Source organism: Sarcophilus harrisii, chromosome 1 (genome assembly GCF_902635505.1).
Source record: "Sarcophilus harrisii chromosome 1, mSarHar1.11, whole genome shotgun sequence".
NCBI lineage: Eukaryota > Metazoa > Chordata > Mammalia > Dasyuromorphia > Dasyuridae > Sarcophilus > Sarcophilus harrisii.
The window spans coordinates 693,823,174-693,846,774 of NC_045426.1; the positions used below are offsets into that span (position 1 = coordinate 693,823,174).

At 45.2% G+C, this 23,601-nt stretch overlaps 1 protein-coding gene across 4 annotated transcripts in view; it reads right to left on the bottom strand.

Moving 5' to 3' along the window:
• MED13L (mediator complex subunit 13L) overlaps positions 1 to 23,601 on the bottom strand; it is a 333,757-nt gene that overhangs the window by 11,278 nt on the left and 298,878 nt on the right. For all 4 annotated transcript variants that reach the window (XM_031948656.1, XM_031948657.1, XM_031948655.1 and 1 more), the window contains 10 exons: positions 20,855 to 21,777; positions 15,725 to 15,904; positions 14,102 to 14,325; positions 10,955 to 11,147; positions 9,728 to 10,223; positions 8,882 to 9,101; positions 8,064 to 8,252; positions 6,014 to 6,237; positions 5,655 to 5,797; positions 1,672 to 1,830 (listed from right to left, as the gene is read on the bottom strand). In XM_031948656.1, the coding sequence (XP_031804516.1) occupies positions 1,672 to 1,830; positions 5,655 to 5,797; positions 6,014 to 6,237; positions 8,064 to 8,252; positions 8,882 to 9,101; positions 9,728 to 10,223; positions 10,955 to 11,147; positions 14,102 to 14,325; positions 15,725 to 15,904; positions 20,855 to 21,777 (2,951 nt within the window). The remainder of the gene's footprint in view (positions 1 to 1,671; positions 1,831 to 5,654; positions 5,798 to 6,013; positions 6,238 to 8,063; positions 8,253 to 8,881; positions 9,102 to 9,727; positions 10,224 to 10,954; positions 11,148 to 14,101; positions 14,326 to 15,724; positions 15,905 to 20,854; positions 21,778 to 23,601) is intronic.

Sequence of the window (23,601 nt, forward strand, 5' to 3'; positions counted from 1 at the left end):
TTATCAGATTCAGCCCAAATGCTAGCCTTTTTTGTGTCTAGAATGTCATCCTTTAATGGCCATCCTGCTGAGCTCTGCATATTCATAAGCATGCCATCTATGGCTTTATCAGTGTCACTGACAGTTTAAAGCCAAGCACAAACTCCTGTAGCCCTTCACTGTAAACCTTTGCTTTCCAAATTGGCACAGAATCAACGCACATGAAAATAACAGCCCTTCTCGTCAAGGCAAATGGCTCTACATTTACAGGTGGTCCTAGCCCATCCTGTCCCCTTCAGCAGATTGTCCCTTCTATCATTCTTGCCCTCTCTTTTGTCTGTCATCTCTATATGTCTACTTGCTGACTTATTTCCTACTGCCTACAAACATACTTCGGTCTCGCTCACCTTCAACAAAACCCTCTCGATCTACCCATCCTAGATCTGTCCTTTCCTCCTTGCAGAGGCCATGTGTAATCGGTGCCCCACCTCTCTTACTGTCACTCTCCCCTGTCTCCCATCTGGCTTCCAACCTCATCATTCTGAACTGGTAAACGTCAAGTTCTTCTCTCAGTGCTTGATCCTTTTTTGCCTCCTTGTAGGCTCTGACGCTATCATCTCCTTTCCTCAGTGGGTTCTCTCCTGTATCTGTAGGACCTCTCTGCCTCCCTTACTGGATCTTTACTCACACTACCTGTGGGGAGATCACAGAGCTCTGCCATGAGCCTTCTTTTGTTCTCCTCCTTGACTATTCCATTTCATGACTTCACCAGTGCCCATGGATTTGATTCTCATTTCTATGCAGATGACTTTCAGATCTACTTGCCAAATCCAAATCTCTCAGATAGGTGACTATTAGTTTCGAGTTAGATGTCTAGTAAACACCATTTATTTTTCCTGCTAGACCTCTTCCAAACTTGCTTCTTACCTCTGAGGGTAACAACTTCCTCCTGGCCACTCAGGCTCACAACCCAAAAGTCATCCTTACCCCTCACAACCAAGCATCTGCCATGGCTTGCCAATCTCACCTTGGCAACATCTCTCCCTTCTTTCCTGCCCCTGATCTTCTTGCTGGGCCTGCCTGCCTAAGCACTGGCTCTACTCGGCTTTCACAATTATCTTCTTAAAGTGCAAATTACCCCCCTTTTCAGACAACTCTAAAATTAAATATAAAATCCTGCTTGGCTTTTAAACTTCTTCTTAACAAGTCTTTGCTCCCTTCCTTCCCAATCTTTTCACATGCGTCCTGTGGCCTCTTGGTCTTCCCATGCTGAGCGTTTGCTCTGCTTGTTTTCCCTACCCACAAGCCCCTTCCAGCCCCTCCCCATCCTAGCTTTCATGACTTCCCTCAAGCCTCAGGTAAGCTCCATCCTGGCTCCTTCCCTCTGAGATCTTTCCTACCAGTCCTGCTAACAACTTGTTTGTCCACAGGGCATTTCGCCTCCTCCGTTAGACTGTGAGTTCCTGAGAGGAACAGTTTGTCTTTGCCTTTCTTTCTGTCCCCAGAACTGACCATGGCATCTGGACAAGAGCAGGTGCAAGCGCTAGCTGAATGACTAATGCACATTCTTTGGGTCTGGCCCCTTAATCAGTGTAATCCAACAAACTGAACGCTGTTCTGTCTCCTCTCTCTCCATCTCCACCACAGGAATGGCAGGAGAGATTCTGCCATGTGCTGCGAGCAAAGCTTTACCTGGCATCACAACAAAGGCCCCCTGGGGCTCCATGGCCACCAGGCAGGCACTGAGGATGGAAGGTGAGTCTGCGGCTGAGAGTCCACACATGCGGCAAGCCTCCTTCAGGTGTTTGCTGATTGTCTGCAGGGAACATTCGCCAAGGAGGATGCTCCAGTCTGAAACAGAAGGCAACCTTCAGTCTGGTGTCACACAGTTATTACAAATAGTTCTGTCCTCTCTTTGGATCTATGTAAATGACGCCGTTTTATACAGAAAGGGTCATCCCTTCCTCCTCCACATGGCCGAGCACCGGAGGGCACACCATTTCAGGAGAGCATTTAGCAAAATGTTTGGCACATAATAAGTGCCATGTTAATGGTTTTTATTTCCTTTCCATCAAGGAAATTAGAAGACTTGACTCTGAATATCAGCGTCGTTCCTTATGACCAATCCAGAGAGGACTCCCCTCTCTGGGCACTTCAGGTTCCTCATTTGGGAAACAGAGAGGACTGGGCAAGATCATCTTCAAAAGCCCTTCAAGTTCAAAATCTTGTGATATATATTCTTCATCTCACCCCAAGTTTCTGTCACTTGTGTGATGTCACACTTGAGACATCAGCAGAAAGACCAAAAAAAAAAAAAAAACTCCAAAGAAACTTTTTTAGAACTTAAAAAAAAAGTTATTTATTACTATATAGACTAAATTCACTTTAGACGAAATCTTATTTTTAAAAGATATAAGTATAGACCACTTAAAAATGCTTTTTGGTGACAATATTATGTTACCCCACCTTAACTTCTTTTTTTACTCTTCTAGAAGTGGAATGGTTCTCTTCCCTCCCTCATTCCTATATATACCTTTCAAGTCTAGCACTTGGCTGAAGTCTCTTTTAGATCATCTAATTATAGATTATAAAATCTATTTATTTGCTTTATTTAAAAAAAAAAAAAAGAAAAGAAAGAAAAGGAAGGCAATAAGTGCCAGAAAATGAAAGATAGATATTTTACTTTAGGTTGGGGGGGGGGGGGGGGGGGGGGGGAAGAAGGAGGCAGAGAAGAGGGAGCAAGGAAGGTGGTCATCAATATCCACTTGATCATGTGAATCATGTCCTATTAATTGCTCTGATAACCCAAAATGCACAATTTTTTCTCATACATTTCTGTTTGCTCATTGTTAATGCACAAAAGCACCATGACCCTCAAGGAAGAGCATTTCTGTGGGATAACTAAACTCTGAGGGATTTCAAGTATTCAACCTTTCATCTTTTTACCTTCCTAATATACCCAAAGCTGACAAAATTCCCCTAGAAATGCATGAATGTTATTCTCTCAAAAGCCTTCTTTACATTCAAATATTCTTTCAAAAAACCTACTTCTTTTTCTAAAGAGCAGTGTAATGGGCTGAGGTTTGAGCTAGCTTCTTGACTCAGCTGCACACATTGCTATCGCCGATTCTCTTCCACCTCCGATCCTTCTTCACTGAGAATAAAGACTGACGATTTTCCCCTAACCTGAATTCCTGTCTCGTGCTGATCTTAAAATATATATCTTAACAGAGCAGGTGAAAAGAAAACTATTTTCATCTCCTAAACATACTTGAAGTTGGAATACTTGAAATAAAATCTCTGAGCATAACATGAAGAGTACATGTTAAAAACCACAGAAAAGCAAACAGATGTGAACTACAGATTTCAAACCAAATAAGGAAGAGGTGAAAAAAGGCAGTCAAGGTAAGTACTTCATCACAAGCACTCTGGAAAGTATGAACCCAGAGTACTGTAAAAAAGCCACACAGGTCTCCTCCCAACACTGAGGTCTCGGTCCTCTGACCACCACACCAAGGGAAGGAGCCACTGTGATGGGGGGGTTGACATTTTGATTTGGCAACTGTCACTCTGGGTGAAAGGCCATCTCTAGGAGATGCCCCTATTCCCAAGCTCTTGTTAGAGAAGAGGGCTGGGACAGAGGGAACCACCCAAACAAGACAAAATGCTGTCCTCATTAACTTTCCAATAGAATATTCACCTGACTTTTCCCACTTCCCTCTCCTAGCTGATTCTATCAGTTCTCTCTGCTACTCTTCATATCTCAATGCTTACTCGTCCCTGAGGATAAGAGCAGCTTTGCTAATAAGTTAGCACATGATCAGAGCCTCTAAGAAATAGCCCCTAAATTACAGCATAGTAGCTGAATGTTTGCATTTGTTGTTGCTGTGAATTTTAACTTCATAGGCAAAAGAAAATATCGATGTGGAAGATCTCTTCACCAATTAAGTTTGAAAATTCATCTGTAATTTAAAGTCTCAGAGAGCTGCCTCTGGCACCAAAAAGTGAAGTGCCTTCTCCCCAGTTACACAACCAGGAAGTGTGAGAGAACAAGAAAGCCAGCCCTCTACTGGCACTACAACACTGGTGACCAACTCTCGGCTGCACTGGCCAAAGAAAAGTTCATTTTCTGGAAAATCTAATGTGAGTCTCAAGAGTTAACTCAGGCTCATTTTGGAAAGAGAGATACACTGTCCATCACAGGGTCTGTAATGAAAATGCTTTCTGATTAGTAAGAACTAATGACCAGTGATTTTCATGTGACTACGGGTGCTGTCATTTAAAAATTCATCATCAATTTTTCTTGTGTCTTCTTTATTTAGGGACCATGGGTCGGGTTGAGATGACCTATAAATGCACTGGAATGTATGTGATCTACATAATATCACTTGCTAAGAGTTGCATTTGTCAGATCTCTCCATTGGTAGAGAACTCTGCTTCTATTTGGACTTTGTGTAGCACTTTCTCCAAGAAACTAGAGAATGTGTCTCCTTCTATAATGTCCCAGTGGATATTTGTGATCTGAGACTCATTGACTTCCTTCAAGTCTCCAGTAAGTGTCTACTTCTACAAGAAGACTTTGCCAGTCTTTTTGCACCTCTAGCATCGGCTCTCTGACCTGCTTTCCAATTCTTTAGGTATCTTGGATGCACCTGATTGTGGATCTGTAGTCTCCTTCATTGCAATGAACTCCCTGACAGCATATGCTATTTTGGCCTTTCTTTGAAGCCCTACTGTTTAACTCTATGTCTGGAACACAGTGAGTGCTTAATAAATAATTGACCAATTAAACAAAATTATTTGGACTCTACTATTAATGTTTTAAAATATGCACGGTATATTATTATTACAACCTTATAACATTAGAATTTGTTATATTTAAGGTTCTGTTTCACTTTATCAAAGCAGATACTTTCTTGGAATCAATAATCAATAAATACAATGAAATCTTGTACTTAAAAAAAGAAATCTGAATTTCAAAGAAATTAGGATTTGAGAAAGAAAGAATTGAAATGATGATTACCCCAACAGTATTAATGTATCTCTTCAGGTTACCAATAAATAGTCTCACTATCAAAGTGGCATTCCTAAGCATTAGAAATACTGGGGGGAAAACTGCAACTACTGGTAATATTTTCTACAGGTTTAAGGCTACATTAGAGTAAGCATAACTTAAAAGTTTTGTATATGGTCCCTTGAGTTCTTTTAGGAGAAAAATGCTATTGAAAAAGTAAATGAATGTTAAAATCAAGCATACTGAAAATTTGGGGGGTAGAGTGGAAGTTGGAGCTATGCTTTCACTGGAATGGGGAACTCCCATTGAGGAAACATTCTCTACTAAAGCAGCTATCAGCTTGAAACTTTTCCAGAGCTGCCTGAGGTATAGGGAGGCTATGGGACTTGTCCAGAATCCCATAGCCATTCTCTGCTAGACATAAGATTTGAACACATTTCTTGTCTCTTCTATTCACACTTTCTGACCTTTGTTTAAAAGACTTCTAAATCCTAACAAGGAACTAGACAAGTAGCTTGCTGGGACACAGGTGATACTGTATAAACAAAGACCCAGAATTCAAATCACTGCCAGTGATTTCCTATTTTTTCTGTGATGTTCCCAAACTCCTCCTCCTCTTCTCTCCCTGGCTTTATCTCCATCGTCTTTGAGACCTCTTTACCTTTTAACTCCCCATGGCCAAGTCTCCCAAGGCGCCCAATCACTACTCTCCAGGGCACTGATGTCATCTGGACAATTCCAATGCACCATTCCCATAACTTCTGGAGCCCAATTTTGCGTGGAGACACTTTACTCCTCCGAGATCTGGAGAGGAAGAAAAGTGGGGAAAATAAAGAATGAAGCAAATTTTCTCTGGGTTTATTATATCCCCTACCACCAAGCCTCTCCCCCCAAAACCAAACAGACCAAATACACTGTGCCAACTGCATTTGGAACAGAGAACGGAAAGATTCATGCACGAGGCAAAAATAAAAAGACAGGACACTGATCCACATGTACTAGAAAAGCTAAGGTTCCTACCTGTTTGGTAAATCAATATTTACAATGCAAGTTTCCAATAATTCGCCCTGGAGGTCAGTGCAAGAGGCCAACAGCCAGCGTTGGTCATGGGACAAGCAGTAGCCAACAAAGAGCACATTATACTTCTGGCTGGCTTCTCCAAATGTCTCTCCCAGTTCTGTCTGTTTGTCTTTGACCGGTGCCAATACAAAAGGAGGGGAATAAAGCTCGATTGGACTGGGCCTCTGAAATCAAAGTCAAAATCAGCATCAACACAAAGCCAGCCTGTAAGACCATGTCTGCATAGACACAAAATGGCATGTGATAATATCTAAAGAAATGAAGACAATAGGGTCGTGCAGAAGTCTAGCTTACTAAGTAAATAATGACACTGGTGAGAGGGGGAGAATTTAAGTATACAAACTAGGAAACCTAATGAAAATCAATACTTCCTTATTTAATAAAACAGCTATTTTAAAAAGGAACCTAAGAATTTAAAGCATTAACTGTGAATAAAATCAAATAATTTAAAGTAATTATTTAAATGTGACAGATTGTAAAAGCACAGTTGTCATCCTCACTTATGTTTATTATAAATATTTATACTTTTATAAAATATAACACATGATTCATCCGAGGCCCCAAATGTTATTTAACTTCAATAGTTTGGGTTATTTATCAAGAGGGTAATTTTGAAATTAGGTTGCAAGCCCCTGAAGACTAAGTAGGAGACCTGCTACAATCCCCTTGTTGAAAATGACAAAACCTTGCAGTTTCATAAGAAGGGAGAATGCAGCATTTTAAAGTATCGCTCTTGGGAATCACAGACAGGCTTCAGAGATGGAGTCAAACACCCATCTCAGTGCCATCGGTTCTGTTCAGGGTATGAAGCCACTGTCCTTTTCCAAACAGACAGAGCACTTTCCAAAGATGCCCTCCCTACTAAGGGCTCCCAAATGGATTCAGAAGTGAAGTGGAACTACATTAAAAGCCATCCAATGATCTTTATAACACACCACAGCTTCTCAACAACCAAACATAACAAAAAGCTGCATCTGCAAAACAATGAGCTTTGTCATTTGAAGGATCCTAGAAGGCCGAGTAGCCTAACATGTCTTTGCCTAGCAGAAAGAGGCCACTTCTAACCAAAACCATGAAGAAATTTCTCTTTTTTCCTAAATAGTTTTTAGTAATTCTCTTTTCTCAGGAAAAACTAAGTGGCTACACAGGATCTACTGCCATGCTGCAATTTTAGGAGATCATAAAAGGTCGATTTTTACTCGAATTTCCTAGGAAATATCAGGCTCTTGTTGCTCATAATCTTTTCACCATTCAGTGAATGGTACAATGGTACAAAGGACAATGGTAATGGTTCCATAACGCTCTAGTCCACTGGACTGATGTGATAGCAAATCCTATGGCAATTCCGATTGCCTTTAAAGATGGAGAAGGGAAGAGCAGCAGCCTTATTGGAGGAGGGAGAAACCATTTAAAGGGACCCCCAGGAGCATTATGAGTAGAGGTCACATGTACACTGTGTCAGTATATTTGGAAATTGTCTTAACAATTTATATGGGAAGCATTTTTTTTTAATGAGATGAGCATTTTTAGATGCAACAGGAAATCTCACTATTGAAAGATACTGGATGGTGAGTAAAATTTGATAAGTCTCCTATTTCTGTTTTACAAATCTAAAGGTTCATACGTTAGATTTGTCTAAAGATGACAAGTAGATTTCTGAACAAAAGATAGTTATCATGTGGATTAATGAACATTGTAAACAAAACTAAAATCACCGAGTTAGAGGAAGTGCTATGCAGAATGAGCATAGTAAACTGACCTCCTTGTGAGCTTTCTGGCTAAGATCAAGCAGATTCCAGGCTTGTTAAGAAAGAGTAGAATTAAATAACATTTCTCTAATAAGCCTCTGAGGTCTTTTAAACAATTATGTTTTAATTTCTGGGAAATAATCTTTGAGTTTGTGGCTGGTACAGAGAAAGCTAAAACCTTCCACCTGTCACTCAAACTATCCTGCAGTCTGCCAGTCAGTCTCCCCTTGCAAAGTACCAACCTCAGGGTTCTTGAGGGTCGTTTCAATACTGGCTGCTGGTCCAAAGCCTGTGAGAGACTTAATGTGGATCTGGGTGGGCAGAGGGCGCCTGCATTGGCAGTACACTGAAAATGCCATGGACTTCAAGTGCTGAATGTAGAAAAATTGTTCATCCTTCATTGTCTGCAGCATGTACTGGCAAGGCACAATCTGGACATAGACATTCAGATGATTAAAATCAGAAATACTCACGCTGGAATAGGCCGAATAGAACATGGGAAAATGAAATTGTATTGATTCTCCATTTGACTCAGGAAAGAACAACTCAGCTTTGAGTTTGGCGCAGTTATTCAATGCATGTACCCCAAAGCAACTTATGCTTTTAGAGCACTAATTCTTTCCAGAGACACCCCTCCCCACACATATTTTATTGTAAATTTACAGCAGATGTTCACAACGTCTCCACCCAGCTACTGCATGCCATACTCTCCCCAAATGATGCAGACATACCATCACTTGGGTACCATGTTACTACTCCTCTTTAAGGCTGAATTCTCAAGTTGCTAGAGTTGTGATTTCAAAATCCTTTACATAAACATGTTCATCTATTTTGCTTCAACACAAATCAGTTGGCAATGATTCACTCTGGCTGCTATCTACCTGCTATCTAATGAGCTTCTGGGATCAGTTATTTAGGACACAAATAGGAGGTAATTTTAAAAGTGCTTGTCAAAAAACAACTTGAGGAGTTTCTATTTTCATTTTTTTAAATACCAATGTATGTTAAAGATGTTTACGGATTAGAATATTTAGAAAAAAGCAAAAAAAAAGAAAATTACTTGGAGAATGAAAGAGTTTCTCATATTCTCAGGTAAGTTATCCAGCATGTCTGTGTAGCAGCGCATCAGACTAAGCAGCCAGAAGTTTGCTGGTGTGGACTCCTCCTCTGCAGTGTAGGTAAAGGGATCCACCATGTAGATGACCACAGCTGGTGGGTAGGCCTGGCTGTCGGCTGACTCCGGCTCCGTGGGAATCCCTATCCTCTCCCTTTCTGTGACACTAGAGAGATGGTCATTGTTAGAAGCACATACAGAAGCAAAATTACCTGCCTGTTTTTAAAAACTTGGCAGAATTAAGAAGAGTTTAGTGAAAACTTGACGTGGCAGGGTTTAGATGGTTAAAAGTTATGCAGCAGAAAGGAATACTGGAAAACCATTTACTTACTGACTGATTAAAGAATAACTCTCCCACAAAAAAAGCACCAAACCCAACCATTAATATCTGAACCAGTTTGATGGAAAGCAACAGTGAAAATGGCCAGAAGCAATTGGTCATTAAAGTCCTTTAAAAACAAAACCAAAATGGAACAAAACCCAAACCATAAAACCTTTTTCTCTGTTAAGTCTGGGGAGTCCAGAATACAGGGGAAATGTGATGTCCCAAAGGGCCCGGGCCTTCTCCCTCCCACTCTGGATAACCTGCCAGGACAGCCCGGCAGTCGATAGCTGTGCTAAAAGGATCTCTTCTCTTGGGCTATGTCTTTAGCATCCCCTATTCTGGTTTTCAGGGAGAAGCAGGAGAGAAGGTTTTATTTTCAGGGAAAACTGGATATTGGTGACCCATAAAGAAAGAAAAGAAATGAGAAGAAGCGAAGAGCACTTGGAGCAATTCCAGAAATGTCCTACCTATCTTGTCCTTCTGGTGGGGGCTGCTGGGAGGAGTTCTGTCCAGGTTCTGCGTCCCCTCCGGAGCCCAGGCTCCCCGGCGCTCTGTCTGCCATGCTTGTCCCAGCGCTGGGCGTCTGGCCTGTGCCGCCACCACCACCAAAGCCTGAAGAGGAGGTCACACTGCCTGGAGTCACACCAGGCCCTGAGGAGGCTGAGGAGGCTGGTGGCCCTGAGGAACCAGCAGCCGCAGAAGTACTGCCTGAGCTGCCATTGGAGGTGCCAGCTGGCGGAGCTCCGGGTCCCGAAGCACAACCTGGATTTGAAGCGGCTGGGCCCACGCTCCCAGGGGCGCCTGGTGCCTGTGCTGCTGTTGCGGCGGCGGCTGCGGCGGCTGCAGCTGCAGCGGCTGCAGCGGCAGCTGCTGCGGCGACTGCTGCTGCTACTGGCGGTGAGGCTGGGTATTTAGGTGGAACCAATAAGCTGCTGTCCAGCTGCAGAGTAGCTAAATAAGGTGCTGCAAGAGCATCAAGAGGAAGGTTAACGCAGCACCATAACTCTTGGGTCTCCATACCAATTTCTGGAGGGCTCTCCTGTCATGGGTGCAACTCAGACAGCTGAGCTCACACTCCTCAAACGGGAGTAGCAGGGGCCCTGGGAGAAAGCTGCTTTTCAGTGCAACAAAAGGCTTGTTCCATACTAAGTCGGCATGCATTCCTCTAGAGCTTCACTATTGGTAGCAAACAATAACAATAATGAGGTACGTTACCTCACAGTAACCATATGCTGGCTGCCTGCCTTTCTTCAAAGATTGTTTTGGGGACTGTTAAATAAAGGGGAAGAGATGGAGAAAATGCCTCTGACCCCTTGTGGCTCTGAGATCTGGGGGTCTCTGAGTGAGGCTGCAGATGTTAAGGAAGCTTCAGAGAGCCAAACACATAGGGTTGCTCTGCGGATACGATTGCCCCTTGTTAGCCATCATGCCCACAGAGCAATGCCATGGAAAGGTCTACGCCACTTGGGGGCCCCCAACCTGTCTTTGTGTAGCCTTTGGAGCCATTGGGGAAACCTTGCCTCTGCAATGACAGGACCTTGCCCATCTTGTCCTCCAACCCCCCGACTATACAATGAGGACACCAAGTTCCAGGGGAGTGCATCCAGCTAAGAAGAGGCAGCAGGCCAGAGGAGAACCCAAGACCTCTGTTGCCACAGAAGGTGCCAGAGCAGATACAAGACAGTCTCACTCACCGAGGTGGTGGCGGCAGACCTGTGCATAAAGTCTGAGTCTGGAATGATTGTCGCTGTCCTCGCTGCTCCAGGGCTGACTAAACCACTCACTCATGAGCTCGTCCGTCAGCTTTGGGGTCACTGTCTTCCCCACGCGCATGATCCCATCCCGAAGCACTCTGCTGATGGGCTTGTGCTGCCCCAGCCTACACATCTAAAGCACAGTGGGGAAGAAGCAGTCAGCGGCTGGGGCTGCCTCCACCCCACCCTGGTCCACACAAGGAAGCGGCTAACAGACACCACTAGCCATCATCAAGCACTTTTAAGACCGACTAACGCCCTCTTCAGACATCCTCTTCACAACAGCAGAGGCTGAAGAAATGGAGGCAGGTAGAGGTAGAGTGACCCTAGCAGGGCCACACGGCTAGATCCCCCTGGCCCCAGGCCAGTACCTTCTCTGCTCCTGTCCTCCCAAAGTTCAAGTCTAGCCCTCTGGGGTGCTGGAAAAACAAATGTTTCTTTCCCCAAGATCATCCCATCAATAGGATCTGGGCTTGCTACTTGCTATGGGGCTATAAAAAAACATTAGCCAGACTCCAGCTCCCAGAGGGGGGCAGGTACACTGCCACACCCCAATCCAAAGAGTTTTGATGTTTTTCCTGATACAATGCAATCAAAGCCACCTGTCTCACTGCTGAATGGAGGAGGCCATAGCCCGGCCCTGAAGGAAGCAATCTCAAAGGATGCCCTCAGTTTCTCCAGCCCAGTAAATACAAACTTTCAAAGAGGGAGAATGAACGTGTCTCCCAAGTAAGCAATTTAACTCAGCATTTGTTGGCAGGAAAGCTAATCCTGGCCCATGTCCGTTTCAGAAAATATGATGAAGGCAGGCTGTCAAATGCCCCTACACCTCTCCCACTCCGGCTTCCCACACCTGCCTCATCATTGTTCCTCAGTCTCCTTTCCTGAGACCAGCATTCCCCACAGCTCTGTTCTACACCTGCTTCTCTCTGCTCTCTCTCTCTCAGAGGCCTCAATGACTGCCATGGTTTAATTAGATTCTACCAGCCAATGGCTGTCCAACCAATCCAGCCAGGCCCAGGAGAGCCCCAAGTTACCTGGAGCCCAACAAACCTGGAGGGGAATTCTCTTTAAACCCAAGCCCTCCCACTTCCAAACCGGAGTCAGAGCCCTGCGCACAATCCCCATTGCCCTGGCCCAAGCCTAAGGGTATCCTCCCCTCGTGGCAACTGCTGCTGCCTCTTTTACACCTCAGCCCTGGTCACTTTCCTGAAGGGCAGAGCTGACCATGAGGTCCTTTTGCTCAGTAAATCACAATGGCTCTTACTTGCTGCTAGGATCCAATACAGAGTGCCCTGTGTAGGCTGATCCCAGAGTGGCCACTGGCTGTCCTCCTGGCCTTGCTGCATGCTCTCCCACTCTGGTATTCTGGTCCTGTTACTCACACATCATACTTATCTCCTATCTCTGCACCCGTGCACTGGCTGTGCCCCATGCCAGGAATGCCATCCCTCCTGGCCCTCCACCTCACTTCCTCTGAGAGCCATCTTCTGTAGGAAGCCTTTACTGATCCCCTATGTGGCTCATACCTCCCTCCCAAACCACTGTAGGATGAACTTCTTTGTACCTGCATTTATTTTCTTTACTTATATCCCATCTGTTCTTACATATGTACTCTCTCCCCCAGGATATAAGCTCCTAGAGAGTGGTGACTATTTTATTCACTGCATTTGTATCTCCCATATTTGGCACACAGAAGGCATCTAATAAAAGTTTGGTGATTAAAGGATTGCTCCATTTCAGCTAAAACACACCACTGAAAAGTGCCAGTTATAGATTTATGTTTATCATCAAGAAGCAGATCTCCTTCACCAAAGGTCGACCTATCTTCAAGGGCTTTCAGGGCCTGCTATTCCCTGGTATGACCATCCCCTCCACCAACAATGATTACATTTCTTGCACAGAACTCTCAAAAAACTCAAAAAGCACCTACTATGTGCCCAATAGTTAGAAGATAAAATCCAGACCTTGACTTAAAACATTTCCATTCTGATAATAAAATAGCTAACATTTATATGGCACTACTATGTGCCAAGCACTGTGCTAAATGTTTTACAAATAATATCTCATCCTCACAACAATTCTGAGAGGTAGATGATACTTTTTTTTTTTTTAACCTAGTTTTACAGTTGAAGAAACTAAGGTAGATGGCTCAGGGTTACAGCTATTAAGTATTCAAGACTGAATTTGAACTTGGATCTTCCTGGATCCAAGTCCAGTGCTCTGTACATACACAACGACCCCTCTGTCATCCAAGCCAACATGTAGGATCTATTTCCCTGACATGGCCTTTGAGAACCAGGGTTACATCTCTGTCCTGGGAGGCAGACGTCAAGAAACACAAGAGTGAAGAAGTCCTCTTTCTTGAAGAGAAAATGAGAAGCAAGTATACACACACACACACACACACACACACACACACACACACACACAAATACAGAAACACGCTTTTTTTTTTAAGTCATTTTCTTTTCTAAAAAATCAAGATGTATATAATACCAAATTCAAAATGTAAGAAAATGATCTGCTGGTCATTCAATGTTCTTTTCGGATTGGGAACATTTCCAGGCCAATGTTTCTTTGCTTTGGCTCTGCCACTGACCTGATGCTTTTGGGAGGTTAAAGAGTACAATGAGATTTCTTTAGGAGGATGGGGGCTGGGGAATTAGATAAGTCTTTATTTTTTCTTTTGATAGACTTGCTTTCCAAAGTGCCAGTTGCTCATCCTGCCCTCCCCACAATAAGAATTTAAGCTCTAGAAATAGGAAAGAATGGATGTTTCATTGATTTTACTGCTACCACCAAAGGAAGTGAGTGTTTTTACCAGCTTCACGCTGCTAAAAAAGTTATTGGCAAGGCCGATTTAGAAAGGGCTTTCTTGGACTAATGAAATACTCAAGTCAAAACATTCCAAGCAAATAATGTCTGCAGCCTTTGTCCTCTTCCCATGACTATTTCCAGAATTTTTCCGTGGCCTCCTTTCATAAAAACTAATCAATTCTGTTTAGCAACTACTAGAAAGACCATTGGGGAATGCGCACAGGAATTCCTGATACGAAACCCATTCTCAAAATCCCTTTTCCTTACCTCATACACAGCACTCAAGTCCCTGAAGAAAGTTTTGGCTCCTTCGAGCAAGGCCTCATTTTCTGGACACACCACAATGTAAGCGACATCCCGGTGGCCCCCGTAGGGCTCCAATGACAGCCTCTCCCAGAATGGCAAGGAGAACGGTGAGATGGTGAGATAGTCTTTGTCGTAGCCCACCAGCACCGTGGGGATGGGCAAGGGCTCCGGGGACTCTTCTGAGCCTGAGGAGGAAGGGCAGCAGGTCAGAAAGTCCCAGCACAGCCACACACTGCACCTGAAGCTGCAAAAGGACTGCCAAAGCTGGTGCAAGAAAATGCTGCTACATGGCCCAGCTCCCTCCTTAATGGAGTGTCTTTGGGGAGGCAGCTTGGAAGGAAGGCAGAAAGGAAATGAGCATTTATTAAGCACCTACTATGTGCCAGGCACTGTGCTAAATGGGTTACAAATATTCTCTTATTTGATGCTCACAATATCCCTGAGAGGACGGGACTATTATCATTACACCCACTTTTTCAGTTGAGGCAAGTGAAGCCAACATCTCACAGCTAAGAAGTTTCCCGGGTGGATTAGAAGCACTCTACTCCCCATGCTGCCTTGTGGCCTAAGTTAAATAGAGTAGATGGATTGAAGGCTGGAGATCTAGGGATCTGGGTCTGATGAGTTTTAGCTTGGTAGGACTTTGAGCCGGCCACAAACTTTCTGGAGCTCAGTTTTCTTCCCTGTAAACTAGAAGCTGGACTAGTGAGTGGTTTCCAAATCCTAACATAGGCACTCTAAGGTGCACAAAGGAATTAGAGCTTCTTTTCCTATTTTCCTATATAAGGAGAACAAATGAAGGAAGGTGGATAGTTTACATATAGATTCATGTGGTCTCTATGTCACCTGGTCATGTGTCAGGACAGCGCGAGGGACAGTGGAACCTTGCTTCGCTTATTTGCTCCTAACAGGATGCTGGGCCACCACATGCCTGATTAAGGTATTTTTTTTTTAAATGAATCCCATCCAATCATATTGCCTTTATTCCTTTTCGTCCCATTAAGTACTTCCTCTTTCGGCCTGAACCCTCTATGACATGCTGGTAGAGTAATCCTAGTCCCACCTATCTGCGCAGACACGCCCTCCTGGGCTCTGCCACTGCGGCCGTCTCAGGGGCCTCATCCCCACAACGAAAGCAGGAAGCCCAGATGGGCGAGGGAGGCCGAGGGCTCCCCAGCATTTCTATCACACTCTATGGAGGCCAGCTCATTTGATGCTCCCAAGAGCCTCGGGAGGCCCAAGTTTCCATCATCCCCATGCCTAAGTGACTTGTCTGGGGTCACAGCAGAGGTAAGAGCCTAAGGCCCAACCTCCAGACTGCATCCCTGACTGTCTCTCCTCAACCAGAAGAACAAAGGAGCTACAGACATGTTCTTGGGACCCTTACCGAAAAACCCAGTCCTTAAGGCAAAGCCTCAACCCAAATGTGAGACTGATCTTACAGGAAATAACGGGCCATTATCAATCTATTTAGAAAAGGGGACGGGCCTTCGACAGGTCCAAGGAGGAGGAGGTGCCACGTCAGAGATGGAAATGGCTTCTAAACTGGCAGGAGAAAGGGGCTCAGAACGGGGAGAAGGGTACCATAGGTGCCGCGTCCGGCCATCTTGTGGAACTGCTGCCAGGTGAGGGGTCCCTGCACGTGCTGGATGTTCTCCCAGGTCCGGCCTGTCCTCTTCTTCTGAATGGCATCCTGGAGAAAGGGCTGCAGGGAGAGCAGCATGCGCACCACATCCTGGGAGGAGAGCATGCTGATGTCCAGCACTAGTGGGGGAGAAGGGAAGCCGAGTTAGCAAGCGGGGCTCAGGCTGGCCGCTCCCTGCCTTTGCCTCGTCTCAGGCCTTGGTTACAGCAAGGGACCAGAAGGCCTCCTGCTTGTCACAGCCAAGACCATTTCCTAAGGCCTTCCTTCTTGAGGCATATTGAGACCATCTGGAGGGGCATCTGAGGTCCGCTGAGGACACAGCCGCTAATCTGGAAAAGCCTGGGGCAAGATGGGTAGGAGACAAGAAGATGGCAACCCGGACTCCCTGTGCTCCCAGAAGGCCCTTTATGTCAGCACTCTCCTGCTTCTGGCTCTTACCACCACTTTCCCATGAGCAGACAGTAGGTTAAAAACACTGACCATGCATTCATACACTGTCTGGAAAATACTAGCCAATTCCTGCCCCACAAGAAAACCTGGGAATTCCTACCCCTGTCTCAGTTAGTGAAAAGCATGGCTTTGGGTCACAGAGGAAATGTGTCAAAAGTCACTCTCAGCACAAACCAAAGTTTAGCAGGCATGTCAGAACTTGGCATTACAACATTTCTCAGAAAATAATCAGACTTTATGACTTCTGCAGGTTCATTTGGGTCAAGCGCTTTCAAACATTTCCCAGTTTTCACATCACAGGGCCACAGACCGAGTACCCAGAATGTGCCATTTCTGGAAGCTAGGCAAAGATGCTTCATTTCTAGGATGCTTTTTTTGTTGGTGAAAATGCAAAGCAAATGGCCTTAGGAGGAATGAAGGAATGCTGTTAAGTCACCAGTCAGCAACTTTAAGAGATCTACTATTTATCCATTTTACCAAGCAAATAGCTTCCATTCCCACGAAAAGTCTTTTCTGTAAAATTTGATTACACATTCACAGTGTAGGGCACACTTTGGAACCTTGGATGAAAGCTGTGGCTTAGAGAGCCCCATCTTGTTCCAGAAAAATCACAATAACTTTTTTTTTTTCAAATTTTCCCCATTCCCATAGGAAAAGTGGGCCTACCAAATTTTGTAATATCTAATTACTTTAAAAATATAAATATTTTGACAACATAAAACAACTTTTACTTTGTAGTTTTAAAATTTAAAGAGAAAAATTCTTAAAACATTTTTACTAAGCACTAAATACTTAAAGAAAATTCTTTGTCTTTAAGGGGCATACGTAGGGAACAGCAAACAAAAACAGAAGCAAAAAATTGCACAGGACTGAAAATAGATTGGAAGTGAGAGGTGAATGACAGAATTCCACGTCTGACAGTAAGGAGTTCCCACTGTAACCATTTATCTAAGAGGCACAAAAGGAGGAAAAACACGCATCCTCCCTGTGGCATCTAATTGACCCTTAGGATGATCCCAAGAGGCTGTAGGAGAGAGAGAGAAGGAGAAGAAACAGAGCTCTGCTTAGCTCATCAATCTGTATTACACCGATTTAAACTTGTTAGCCATGAAAGGTTGAGAGTAGCAATGCCCTGAATACACAAAGGATTCTCTAGTAGAGAAAGAAGATCAAAGAAGGGTGGAGATTGCTCTAGGTGGCAAATGGCATGAGAACAGCTGCTTGGTCTTTAGGAAGAACCACATACTTTTTTGTTTCTGCTTTTCACCCTAAGGGAAAAAAAATCTTTCCTCTCAAAAAGGCAGAACAAAATGGTTAATAGAAAAAAAAGCTCAAGATAATTAAGAGCTGAGTCCCTGTTTGCCTGTCCTGGAAGAATTCAAGTCAATAAGTCCTGGAGGGCACAGAAGAGGCTGGCATGTCTGGGCTGACTGCTGGGTGGCTGCTAGTGAGTGGCCATGGATCAGGCTCCTGCACCTGAGAAGGAATAGTATTGCCCTGATTTGGAAGGGTTGATTTCAAGGAAATACGGGTCTAGCTGCCCAATTTTGAGTACTGGCAAAACTGTATAACTTATCATTAAAGAGTTGTTTAGTGAACACCAAGAAAAGGAAGGTCTATTTGCAAAGGGCCAGCCTGGCTTCGTAAAGAATGGGTCATGTCACTTCCTAGCTGGGTGACCCTGGGCAAATCACTTAACCCCAGTTGCCTCAACAATAACAACAAAAACCAAACAACAAAAACAAAAAAAGAATGCCTCATGTCTCTGGCCAGTTTCATTGGTCTTGTGATGAAGAGAGCATCTGCACCCAGAGAGAGGGCTATGGGAACCGAGTGTGGACCACAACATAGCATTCTCACTCTTTTTGTTGTTTTATTGCATTTTGTTTTCTTTCTTTTTTTTTTTTCCCTTTCCGATATTATTTTTCTGTGGATGATAAATGTGGAAATAGGGATAGAAGAATTGCACATGTTTAACATATATTGGATTATTTGCCATCTAGGGGAGAGGAAGGGGAAGGCAGGGAGGGAAAAAATTTAGAACACAAGACTTTGTAAGGGTGAATGTTGAAGATTATGTGTGCATGTGTTTTGAAAATAAAAAGCTTCAATTAAGAAAAAAAAAAAAAAAAAAAAAAAAGAATGGATCATGTCGTGCTACCTGCATGGCCTTTGTGATAAAGTGATTAGAATGGCATATATCATGTGGAGAGAGGACCAGAGCTGGCCAGGCTCAAGACTGGCTTGTCACAAATAATCTGGGTAACTAAGAGCAAGACATCCCACCTCTTAGCAGCCAGGCAACTAACTCTCCAAGACTCCGAGTGGCAGAGGAGTTAGCTATCTGCACCCAGGGAGGGAGCACTTACCCCAGAGTTTCCTTAACAGAATCACAGGCCTGGAATAATTTCCTCTCCTAACCTTAGCGCCAGCTCACTGCCAACCACGGACCATCAGAACATGTAGAGTGAGAAGGTCTTTAACAGAGGAAATGTCCCAGGATCTGCTAGGCCCTGTACTATTTAACACTTCAATAAAAATGTTGCAAAGAGACACAGGTGGCCTGATCATCATATAGCATGACACAAAGTTAGGAGAAATAATGACTTAACTCACATTAAGTACCTGTTGTATACTAGGCTCATGGCAGGCCCTGGGGATACAAAGAGGGAAGACAGCTCTTGCCCTGAAGGAGCTTGGGAGGAGGCAGAGCCCTCACGGAGAGAAACAGTATAGGTAGAAATGAACATGAAGCAGTTTGGGAGGAAGGGCTCCCTTTCCCATCAAGGGCTGATGAGGGGGACGGGCACAGGGAGAAGCCTGCTCATGGCCGGACATAGCGCCCAGACTGGGGGGCCAACCGTGAGGAGTTCTAGAGGTGTTCTAGAGGTGAGAAAGCTTCGTGGCTCAGGCCTGCACTTTGGGCGAACCATCTGGGCCATTATGCAGAGGAGGAATGAGAAAGAGAGTATCTGGTCACTCAGGAAGAGTGACCTCTTCCTGATGCTGGACAGGATTTTAAAAGACTTCAACAAGACTATTGGATAAAACAGGAGGTTGTCAAGTCCTTTAAGCATAAGAGCAGCTCTGGAGAGAGAGATCATTTGAAAAGAGCCGCGTGTCGGGTTGTAGAGCTCAGGTTGAAGGAAATCAACCAGAAGCCAAAGAGGATATGGAGAGGCCTCCATGTGCCCAAAGTGGAGGCAAGAAGGCTGCTGGTAAGGGGAGGGGAGGAAGGTGATAGCAAGAGGCAGCCAATTTATTCCAAAGGGTGGAAGCTATAAAGAGGCAGGTTCTGGCTTTATGTGAAGAAGAAATTCCTTACAATTATGGCTACCATCAAGATGGAATGGGCTGCCCCAGAAAGTAGAACGTTCCCTCCATGCCATGAAAGGGCCAGTAACTCCCAGGAGAATGATGGAGACTGGAGTCTAGGTGGGCTAGGATTGAACAATCGGAGATACACAGCTGGAAAGGAATGCAGAGAATAGCTAGTCCAATCTCCTCATTAAACAAAGGAGAAAACTGGGGACAGACAAGGTTAAGGGACTTGGCTAGGATCAAATAGCTAATGCATGTCTGAGACAGGATTGGAACTTCGGTCCTTGTGGCTCTAAATGAGCCTTCTCCTCTCTAATTCATATTCTGTATTTTTTTGAATTTAATGATTTATTCAATATGATGGTGAGTATAAGTCCAAACAAAGGGAGATGGGGTAGGAGAGGGAAATATGAGGGTCAGAACATTGTCCAGGGAAAAGACTCGAGACAGGGAAGAACCCAAGCATGGGGAGCCTGAACGGCCCCCAAGAAGGGTTCATAGGCAGCAATGAAAAGAGGCAGGAACATCTTAGAGAAGGGAATGTACAAGGAAGGGGTGGGGATGAGAGAGAGAGAGAGAGACAGAGAGTGTAAGAGTGTGTGTGTGTGTGTGTGTGTGTGTGTGTGTGTGTGTGACAGAGAAAGAGAGACAGAGGCAAATAGAGTCTGGGAGTGTAAATGTGTATAGGGGAATAGTGTGAATGAGTATGGAATGAGCATGGAAATATAGATGGGAGTCCAGCTGCAGGACACCTTGAGGGGTCTGTACTTTATAATTAGGCCACAGAGACTGAGTGAAGAAGAGAGATGAAAAGGCTCATCTGACTGTATAATGGATTCAAAGAGAAGGCATGGCCTAGGACATGCAGAACTGGCTTGGTTCTAATCTCAGAGAGGACACCTGTATCCTGCCATGGGATCTAACATCTCAATGCTCTGGGCCTCAGAAACCTGCCCTGGCAGAAGTAGATCTTCACCTGAGAGTTCTGTCTTCCAAGAAAATCACTGGGCTGTCCTCTATCCCTATTCAATACAAAGGACGGATTAAAAAGAGGAGGCAAGAGACAAGGAGGCCTGTCAGGAAAGGCCTAAACATGGAATAATTTCATTTTATGTTCAAAACTTGATTTGATTTACTTCTCTTTAAAAGGGGCCAAACTGAACTTGGGGTTTCAGCAGCATTTTTGGTCGCAGTGACAAGGAAAGCTGACCCCAGGTAATGACCAGGAAGTCCCCGAGAGCCCTTCACCCAGGGTGACTCTAAACAGCACCATCGGGGCTTCCGACCCTCAGACCTACCGTTGCTGTGTGGCCAAGAGTGGACGGTGGCACTTCGGACGAGGGCCTCGTCCACCCTCCCGCCGGTAGGGTTGTCAACGTATTGCCGCCCCTGCTCCAGCGCATTGACGCACTCCGTCCATGAGTCGTTGTGGTCTGCTTGCACCCTGTCATAACTCCAGTGTGTCCCGGGGACAGTGTGGCGGTGACTGGGGAAGATGTAGCCCAGGCAGCTCAGGGCTGTGAAGGGCTGCGTGTGTTGGTTCTGGAGGAGGAGGAGGAGGCTGACAGGGGGCTCCTGGGGCTTCCTGGCCCCCTCCACCTGAGGGAGGAAGGCAGTCTGACACATCATCAGCCGCCGCTCGGCTGCCTGGGCGAGGTCCGAGTTCTTCCCAAAAATGTCCACTTCATCCTCAATGAAAAGCCCAGAATTGTAGCCCAGCTTGCGGTTCATGATGGCACTGAAGCCGCAGGTGCAGCGGTACTGGTCCTCGTTGGAAGAGTCGGGGATGTAGAGCCCAACGTCGGCTCCCTTGATGTTCATGTTGCAGGCACATATGCAGCAGCTGTCAAAGTTCCGGTCTTTGAAGATGTTCAGCACTGAGTCGGAGAGAATGAGGGTGACATAGAGACTATGGGCCTCGGGCACGGGCTGCGCGGTGGCAGGCTCCACAGAGCTGAGCGGCCTCGTGGTGGACGGCGTGGAGGCCGGGGAGCCCTGCTCGGTGCCGTCATACTTCACAGACCCCTGGCCGCTGGCTGTGCCTCCACCTCGGGGGGTCCTCGGAGTCCTCGGGGTCCGAGGCGTGGGCACGGAGAAGCGAGGCGTGGCCGGGGAGGGCAGCACGCCTGCCCCACTGTTGCTGGCTGGCGCCGCGCTGTTCAGTGTCACAGGCGTGTTCAGGTAGTCCTGATCCGCGAGGCTGCCGACGCTAGGCACGTTACTGCGGCACAGAGAACAGAGGGACATTAGACGCTCGCTCGGGGAAAGGCCGTCTGCCCCCGGCTGCCCCCACCTCTCTCCATCACCTCCCACTGATCCCGACCCTGGCGCCCGATTTCTATTTGTAAAAACGGGAGTGGGGAAGAGGCTGGCTTAGACGCCAGCAGACTTATTTAGGATTCTCTTTACAACAGTGATCACAACTGACACCTCCAGATCACACTAAACATATTTTGGTTGAAAATGTTTATGATACCACCCTTCAAATAATGCACATGCGAGAGCTGCTCCAACGAGCGACAGCATTACATCTGCGTGCGGTGTGCTCAGACACACATTTAGCTCCCAGGCAGCAGCTGGGTGGTGCAGTGGGCAAGGAAGCTGCAACGGGACAGAGCCGAGTTCGAATCCAACCTCAAACATTCACTAGCTGTTGAGCCCTAGGCTAAGTCACCTAATCTCAGTTTCCTCATTAAAAACAGACCAACCAAAAACCAAAAACACAACAATTAGGATAATAATACCTCCTGGGGGTGTTGTGAGGATCGAATGAGAAAGCATTTGCAGAGCCCACTGCAGATTCTAAAGTGCTGTATAACTGCCAATCATCACGAATACCAGTCTGGCTACTACCAACCCAGCTAGCCACTTGTAACCCAGAGAGGAGGTTTTCTCTGAATTCCCAGCATGACATAAGGGGAAAGGTTCAGCTCAAAAGAGCTGGATCGGAGTCCTGGTCAAGACCCCTTTTAATTTCTGAACTATGGATGATGGGGTTGGGCAGGCCAGCCCTTCTGGCCCTCCATCTAGGATCCTAACCTCCCATTTCTCACAACCTGGAGCCCAGTCCCTTTGTCTATAACAGAGGGTGCTGAATCCGAAGATTCTGAGGACACTTACAGCTGCAGAGCGATACCAACGATAAGCAGGATGTTTTCAGAGGGTCATTGCAAGGAAAACTCTCAGACACTGCAAAGCATGGGGAACTGAGAGCTATCAAAGAGTGCGGAGGTCAGCTGTGTCAACGCCCTCATATTACAGACGAGGAAACCTGCTCTGAAAGCCTGGAGGTCACCAGAGTACTAAGCAGAGAAGGCAGGATCCGAACCTCTGGTTCTCCGACTCTAAACCCAACGCTTTATTTCCACGGGACATCTCATAGTGTCCACCCTAAATATAATGTGTGGATGTATATACACCCCCTCCCATACACAGAGACGAATCATATACATTTTCCTATATAAACACCTCTTTTTAATGCTAGTCAATTATAGGAAAATGAAGCCTAATGTCAAAATGTCAGTGCATGCCAGATAGCCCCTTGGCAAGTTCTCAACAAATTTTATTGAACTAGCCTGTCTCTGAGAACAAAGAGCTCCTTCTTTGTTCTGAGAAGTTCTCTGATTCTCAAGCTGCCTTTTTGTGAGCTCTGATATTGTACTCAAATGAATACCCTTACAAAGATCTGTGCATTCACTTAGCCCTCCTCAAGAAGCAGCTCTTTAAAATCATTTTCTTGTGTTTAAATCAGCTCTGCCCAACTTTTCAGAATGAGTTATGTAAATAAGTACGTAGGGTGGCTTGGCTGAGACACTGTGACCATCTCTGTCTACCGAGAAGAGGTGACCTGGAAATCGTTATTAGTAATCATTATTTATTTAAAGCTCACAATAATAAGCATTCCTTTGACTAAATTAATTTCAAACTCAGAGTTTCCTTTTCAATGACAATAGGAAACTGATGAGCAATTCAGATAAGGAAAGAAATACATTATTTCCATGGTAATGCTTATATAGACTTATATAGTTTCTCTCTCATCAACTCA